Source organism: Aplysia californica, unplaced genomic scaffold, assembly GCF_000002075.1.
Source record: "Aplysia californica isolate F4 #8 unplaced genomic scaffold, AplCal3.0 scaffold00232, whole genome shotgun sequence".
Classification (NCBI taxonomy): domain Eukaryota; kingdom Metazoa; phylum Mollusca; class Gastropoda; order Aplysiida; family Aplysiidae; genus Aplysia; species Aplysia californica.
The window spans coordinates 275,938-284,286 of record NW_004797502.1 but is presented as its reverse complement, the minus strand read 5'-3'; the positions used below and the strand labels follow the sequence as shown (position 1 = coordinate 284,286).

Sequence of the window (8,349 nt, the reverse complement as noted above, 5' to 3'; positions counted from 1 at the left end):
ACACACACACACACACACACACACACACACACACACACACACACACACACAAACACACATACAAACACACTCACACATTCTAAAGCACAAGCAGACATTCATGTCAAAGCAAAATAAAACCCCTGAAGCCCTTAAAGTCTGTGAGGCTGGTGAAGATAATCATGAAGGAATGATATGTACAAAAACACGAGGATGCAGGGTGTGTCGTTCTAAGTTTTTACGTGATATCTGAAAATCCAAACATTTCCCCCTGAACGATTTTCAACTCTTCACAAGTTACGAAACACCGATTTGCTACACATGCTTCGAAGGCATTATGCATTAAATAATGTTCCATGTATTTACTTTTGTATTATTTGCTGCAAGAACGCTCATTTTGGACATACGAGAATGTTTTGAAAAGAAAGATATGCCTGAACTTTAGTAATCCCATCTGTCTATCTCTCTCTATCTCTCTATCTCTCTATCTATCTATCTATCTATCTATCTATCTATCTATCTATCTATCTATCTATCTATCTATCTATCTATCTATCTTGCTTTGGTAAATGCCAGAAACAAATATTATGCCAGCAAAAACAGGTTACAAGGTCGGTTCCAACCACTGTTGTTTTTTTTTTCTCTCTTGATTTTCAGTTTCAGTCTGACATTGTGACGTAATCGACAAGAAAAAGATTCCTTGTTTGGTTAAAAAAATATGATCACAAAATCTGTGTTGAACCTTCATGCCGTTAGGATTTAAAAGCTATAAAACACCGAAAGAAAGACACATGGAAAAGAATCATGCTGCCAACTCTAGCTCAATGACGAAAAAAACTGTAGCACTTAAAGGGCCTTAAACATTATTAAACATTACTAAGGGACGTCTTGGGGTATCTGTCTGATCCAACCGTAAGCTCTGTCAGATTTGCGTGATTTCTGAAAGAAGTCATTCGTAATGCTCAATAATTTTTCTAAACTGCACTTTCTTCTTTGGTTTCTTTGCTTCGTTCAGAGATTGCAAAAGTCTGCAATCTGAAAGAAATCGTTCGTGGCACTCAAAATTGTCATATTTTTTGTATTGTCTTTTCTTCATGCAGTGATCAGCATTTTGCCTTAGATTGCAGTACACGACCCGGAAGGACACTTAGTCTACGAACTGTGCCGTGCTCCTTGAAGATGAAGGTCGACGTGTTGGCTCTGCTGCTTTTTAACCTGCTGGCGAGTGGTTTGCCGAGTATTGCTGCTCAAAACTTAAATTCACCTGTACAGCCTGCAAAGGTAAACACAGATGTACAATTCTAAGCCGATAAGATTAAGAGTATCGTTTTATTTCTTTATCAATTTGTTTATAAGGAATACCCTGTTTGCTTCCTTTCGATGTAGTTTTATTTTACGATTTTAAAAAAAAGAAAACAAAAACCTATTTCATAAACACATTTAGCTGGTTAGCTGGAGCAAAAAGAGGGTTTAGGGGTGGGGGGCAAGTGTAATAAATATGGAATTTGCCTGTATAGTAAGCTAAGCCCAGTATCGCAAAACAACAGAACAGTTGGGCACCTTTTTAATCTGTGAATTGTGGACAAAGAGGATGAGAGAAGTACAACATAATAGCTGCCTGGAGTTGGAATGGCAAGGTTTGTTTATTTTCGTTGTTCACAACTCACGGACAAAACAGCTGGTCGACTAAAAAGAGGCCTTTCTGTTTTTATTTTCTTTTCCAAACATGTCTCACAGATCGGCGAGGGCTCTTTGTTAGCTCAGTTGGTATCATGCTTGACCACGGAACGGAAGACCCTTGTTCGAATCCAAGACTGGGTGTTTTTTAACTCGGGTCGTTTTGTGGAGTGTTCAGACTCGCAATTAATTTAGCTCTGTCCTCTCAGAAATGGACGTTACATTAGGAGATTCTGCCTCTTAAATAAGCTAATTTGTTAATGATATTATGTGACAATGTGGTTGATGTGTTAAACCCAAGGTATGATAAAGTTATTTGCTATTTTACAGACCGGCATCGAGAGGCTGGAGGAGAAAATCGACCGGCTCGGCAACGAGCTGGCTAAGATCGGACTGAACATAGACAGGCTCCTGGAGAAATCCTACGACCCGGAGTACGCGCCCAAACCAATCTGGCCTCCCCTGAAGCTGGAGAGGGCGAGCCGCGAGTCCCTGGATAAGGGCGGGAGTAAATTCACGGTCTGGTTCTCCACCACCAACCCGATGGTAGCGGCCACACCGCACTGGAAGCTCAAGCCTGTAGGGAAGACAGCGGCAGATACGCTTCCTTCAACGCTTAATAGGTTCAATAAGATTGACGAGTCCACGGACTTTGTGACCACTGTTGAGGTGAAGGAGGCTGGACAGCTGACGCTGGATTTGATTGAGAAGGATTACAGGTGATGCCTTTTAATGTAGATGATTTTACGTCTCTGTAGACACAATTTGGGTCATTTAGGAGGCGGAATTCAAACCCTACCTGTCAGTGGATGAGAGGGATTTCAGCATCCCAGGAGAAAGACCTAGATGCTCAATAAAAATTTCTCCCACTCTCGGGAATTGATCTCGGGTCTCCTGCGCGCGACGGTGAGGTGCCTAAATGTTAGGCCACACACGCGGTGGTTTCAAGTGAGATGATGATAATTATATGCAATTATCATTACCATGTGAAGAATTTGTGAACGTTAGATTTAAGAAAGACTACAGGTCGGTGAAGTGTGGTATATTTGTGAACGTCAGATTTGCTCTAAAAGGATTATAGATAAAATTGGGAGAGAACGTGTTGTGACAGCTAATGTGTGTGTGTGTGTGTGTGTGTGTGTGTGTGTGTGTGTGTGTGTGTGTGTGAGCGTGTTTGTGTATGTGTATGTGTATATGCATTTATGTAATCTCCGTCCCTCCCTCCTCAGGTTTGAGTTACTGCTCCTGTTCGACAACTCAGAAAGCACGTCCAAGCAGTCTCGCTACCAGAAGGACATCCCCTTGCACAACTTCGCCGTAGACGCGGAGGACGTCATCAGCTACAAGGAGGGCGAGGCGGTTGTCCTGAAGATCACGGCCGCTAATGGCGACGGGGACAAGTACCAGATCCAAGAGGGACTGGACATCCAGTACCTGAGCCCGGACAAGAAGGTCGGTTACTACAGCTGGAGACCCGAGGAGGTGAACGACATCGTGTGCCGGGCGAAGGTGACCAAAAAGTACTTCAGCCACTTCGACATGGATCTGACCATCAACACGGCGAGAGTCAGGCCTATTGGGTACACGCGCGTGCATTCCACGTTCAGAGATTCGTCCAAGTTAGTGCAGGGAGTTAGGCTGGTCAGAGTGTTGAGTATCCGGCCGTCAGATCAGGCAAACGCATACCCCAACAACTTCCTAGATATCGTTGCTATCGGGGGTGAATGTTCTTACTCTGAGATGAAATGCCCAGCACAGTGCGTTGTCTATGGTAATAGCATAAACGCACAAAGCATCAGAATTGATAGGCTTAACGATGACGATAAGAAAACGAGAATTGCTTCGGAAGGGTTAACCCACCAGACGGTGCTGGGATACGCTTCAGCCACCGCGTACATCGACATTCCAACCGACAACCGCAAACCGCAGTCGGACAGATTCGTCTGTTCCGTCAATCCTAAAGGCCAGAAAAAAGTAGAGGACGAAGGTGTCCTCAAATATCGCGTGAAAACTTCAATTGTGAAAGACAAGTCGTTTTATGAGATAAACGAGTCGCAAGTGAAGATCACGTGCTCAGCCATGGGTGACCCCAGACCGCAAACTATGGCGTCTCTGAGCATGAAGCCAGAGGGCAGCATGACCTCTATCGAGCTGAACTATCAAGACTACAACTCCCTGCAGGTCGGCCCCACAGAAGTGGCTAGTGTGTTCACTTACAGGCATTCTTTCGGACGGATTGACCTAGATCGGGTACGCGCTACTTGCTACGCTCGGGGTGACATGGATGACCCCACAGACAAGGACGAATATGTACTCACACAGAACTACTATCTAACCAAAGACAGGGATTAATGAGTGCAAAAGTAGAGACAGCATATTATGGCATTAAGAAATCAAAGATTTAAGGAGCATCAAACGTATAAAAATGATAATAACAAATTGAGAAAAATAAGACCAAGAAGCTAAAACATCCCCTAGATATGGCTGGTTATGGTTAACGACAGGTGCTAGTGAAGTAAAACCTAACCAAACAATCAGATGGAGATACTGATTATGTACTTAAGCAAGATTAATGTTATTGCAAATTAGACAATGAACGGTTACATAAGTCTGAAACAAACAGCTAAAGCAAGTGTAAAAGATCCTAGTTAATCACACTGCTTTCTCGATTGCAGTAACATTCTCTTCCTTCCAGCCTTGAAACGATTACCACTTAACCCACGAGGGGGAATCATTTTTAATTTAGACCATGGAAAGACACACCAAGAGCAAAGATCTGCCATTTTTCTTGCGTCAAGGAACCTGTTCATAAACTCGTGGTGCAGTGTAGTAGCTTACAGAACCGGATTACTGTCACAAACTGAAGTGAAGAAAACATCACAAGCAGATACTTTACCTAGATATGCAAGCGACGGGGCTGAGCTAAGAACTAATAAGATTTGCTAGGTCTTTGCTAGGATTGGTGAATAGATACCTAATTGTTTTGCTCTTCAGAGGTCAGAAATGATAGATTAGGTCCATTTTTGACAATGTTCTTTCTTTTGATTTCTTTACCCCCACCCCCACAAGAAAAAAGTCACCCAAAGTATAGAAAAAAGTACCTTTACTTGATGCCTTTTCAAAGTTTCGAAACACAATTGCGTTCTTTCCTTTTAAAAAGAAAAGCAATAGTCATACTCGTTTTATTGTTGTTCTATTTTCGTGGGGGTTTTTGTGTAGTGATTAGTCAAATGCCAAATTGGATACTTGCTTTAACGTGTGAAATAGAAACTCTTCTTTTTCTATCGTGCCATTAAGTGTATGTTTTACAGTTTCAAGTTATTGCCAAACCGTTAATTACGTCATTGCAGCACTGTCAGCTTGCTTATGGTATGTAGTAGGCTTATGTATTGTCGTGGTTAAAAGTTTCTTTGTTTTCTTTGTACTTAGTTCACGTTGCAATCTTGTATCTCTATGTTGGCAAGTAGCACTGATGTTCTGATTTTCCATAGCATTTTTTAATGTCCTTTTTAATAGAATTGGTCCTCCATGATATCGACATTGATGCAGATAACTGGCAATATTAATGATTCGGGATCGACTTTGTAGGGAACTGTATTCAGTCCATTATGCCCAACCTCGAGACATGTACAATGCATTTTTGTGCTGGGCCTATTCAAATCATCATTCCCAACAAAATTCCGTTTACTAATGTGTCTTAGAGAACAAGGTTCTTGTCACCATAGTTCTCTCCCTGCCACTGTAACCATTTATATTATATTATGTATCAACTGTATAATCACTGCATATCGAACATTTTTTAAATTGTTTTTCCTACAAAATTATTTTTAAATATTATGTACTTTTTATAATATTTTTGAACCTCGAGATGACCGGTGCTGCATAGTATTCCATGTAGCCTACTACCCGCCTCATTGAAAATTAAGAAAACTTTTGTCGTTTGTCCGTTTCTGTGTATTTTTTTGGCTTTTGACTGCAAAAAGGAAGCTCGTGCCTTTATTACTTTTTTGTCTTCCAAAATGCAAACTTTAGATTGGTACCTCCTTAAAGATAGCTTCATTTAAACTGTTTGACCTCTTTTTACTGGAGAAAACTTTAACCGAGTCAGAGACGCATTTGGTGCTGGACTGCCGCTGACTTTATAATACAGGTAGAATGGTTAATATTCGTTACGCGAGGCTTGTATAGCAATATTTGGAAAATAAAATGTAGACTATTGGAACTAGACTTAATTGTTCAAACTGTTCTTTTCACTCCTTCAGTCTTTGAAAAAGGGGCTGCGGTGTGCGATCGTGATGCTGTACACCATCTTGTGTTGGGCCAACGCTCGTTTGTCATTTTTCTCTTAGCGTGCATACTTTTTGTTGTTTCCTGTTTGTTAAGGTAAAAGGAATTGATTCTGTCGTCTATGATTTTATTACAATTGTCATAGCTAATAAAACCTTAAAAAACGAGTCTACGCTAGAAGGACAGAATCGTCTCACTGACCAGAAACAATAGGAATTTTAAAAACTATGTGTTGCCAACCCTTCTATATATGGCTGAGAATTGTGGAAATTAGTTAAGTTGCTGAAAATAGACAAGAGGCAACTGAATTGCGGTTTGCTGGGGGACTGTTGGACATTTCAAGAAATAAAACGAACACAAATATGGTCGTCCCTAAAGAAGCCTGCATAGGATCTAAATTGAGTTGAAGGGGGCGTATAATACTTACAATTACATTTTTGTTATCTTCAAGAACAGAATGAGATACCCCCAACAAGTAAAATATTGCAATGCACCATACTATGCTTATCTTTGGCGTTAGCCATTTCAGTCCAGAAACCGTGGGTCAGGTCGGACTGAGATATTTGAGAGCCCCTGCAGTCGAGTGGTTCTCAAGAATTGCCTAGCAGCGATCTTCTTTAACTCCTAGAGTACATGTGATCTGGTCTTTTGACAACTCTGAAAGACACACACTCTGTTTAGGAGCATAGCTTTGTTATTCATAAACAGTTTTCAGTCCTGTTGTCTTTTTCTGAAATGTTAGAATTCTGGCAATAGCATGCACTTTTTTGTTTTGTTTTGGTAAGTGTTTTACGGCGTCCGCTACTGCATATAGTCGTACGAGCACGCACTGCTATGAAAATGCAAATTCGTGTTTCTGGAGTTTGAAAAGTACCTAGTGTTACATTTGGTCTGCTGCTAATCAGTCTGATATTGGATGTGTCTGCAATGTCTTTAAAGAGTTACGGGACTTCCATTAATATCTATTGTGGTCAACATGTTGCTCTCTATCATAGTCACTAATGCTATCCTGAGAATTATTACTTGTGTACAATCATGTTATTACACCGCCGTAATGTGTAGTGCCTTGTGCTGTGTGTACACGGGTGTAGAGGCGCTGTAAAAATAATGAGCATTATTATTATGATTATTATTATAACATCCATGCACCACAAAACACATTTCCGTCCTCATGCATTACTGAACTTGTTTCTGTGCCTTTCTTCTCTTCTGCGTCCCACAAGGCTATCATGTTGGTCCGAGATTGGAATGGACATGGTTCGTATCCCGAATGAGGTATTTTTAAAAATGAAGTTTATATTGCTTGCGGAGTGATCATGGCACCCCACCACTTTAGCTAAGTCATATCGGTGATGGACGTCAAATAGGAGGTCGCGCCTCTTACATGATGTACAGTGTTGGAAGGACGTTAGAACCCAAGCAATAATCGTTTTTCGATTTTTGTGGGATGTGTTTTATGATTTTGTCCTGAACGATGGAGCATTACGTTAGCTCAGTTGGTATCATGATGGACCACGGAGAGGATGGGCCTGATTCGAATCCCAGAATTTGGGTTCTTAAACTCGTTCTGTGGCGTTTCCAAAATTATCAAAGCTCTCAGCCCATGTGGCTCGGTCCAATCGGAGACGAATGTTGAATTCAAAGGTTCCTACCTCGAAATAACCCAATAATGTTGATAGTGGCGCTAAACCTATATTCCTACTTACAGAATGATGCAGTAGAAATTTTCAGAATTTAAAGAAGTTTTTGTGAGAATTAAGTAATGTATAGGGCAGAAGTCGGTTTTCTTGGGGCGGGCTGTTCGGCCAAGGGGTATAAATGCTAGAAGATATGTACTGCATCAAGAAAAATGATTGACGATAAAGAGGCATCAAAGTAAATGCCATCCAAGTGGAAGCATGAGCTAGAGTTGTTCTATATTTTATTGTCAACGAAACCAAAGAGGAGGAACGTGGGGATGGAAAGGAGGGGAGGGGACGGTCAGAGAGGGGAATCTCGTCATGGTGTGAGATGTGCCCTGGGTCTAGTTAAGGATGCCCCCCTCCCCCCAAATTTTTTTTTTTAAGTCAATCAAGGAATAAAGTAAATAAATGCAAATAGATAAATAATTTTATAAAAAATAAAAAATAAATAAAATTTGAAACAAAACAGACAAAGAGATACCAATAAAACAAAACAAATACAAACGAAAACAGGTAGAGCTACACGAATTCAGACACACAGACGCAAACACACAAACACAAACATGCACATACACACGCACGCACATGCACATACAAACACACAAACACACAGCAGGGGGACATCCGTAATGTATCATCTACACGGGATATTTTTTGTGTTGAGCCACCTGTGAATTATGCCATGAAAGCTGCTTCAGTTTTCGGAAATGTGGGAATAGTAAAT

General features: G+C 40.9%; 1 protein-coding gene across 1 annotated transcript in view; it reads left to right on the top strand.

Annotated features, from left to right (window-relative positions):
- Window positions 1-5,883, top strand: part of LOC101863272 — a gene marked incomplete in the record, with an annotated part of 12,362 nt that extends 6,479 nt beyond the window's left edge. Inside the window, 3 exon segments of the mRNA XM_005099985.3 lie at window positions 1,080-1,260; window positions 1,987-2,375; window positions 2,886-5,883. Coding sequence (XP_005100042.1) covers window positions 1,159-1,260; window positions 1,987-2,375; window positions 2,886-4,008 — 1,614 coding nt within the window.
- Between the last annotated feature and the right edge of the window lie 2,466 nt (window positions 5,884-8,349).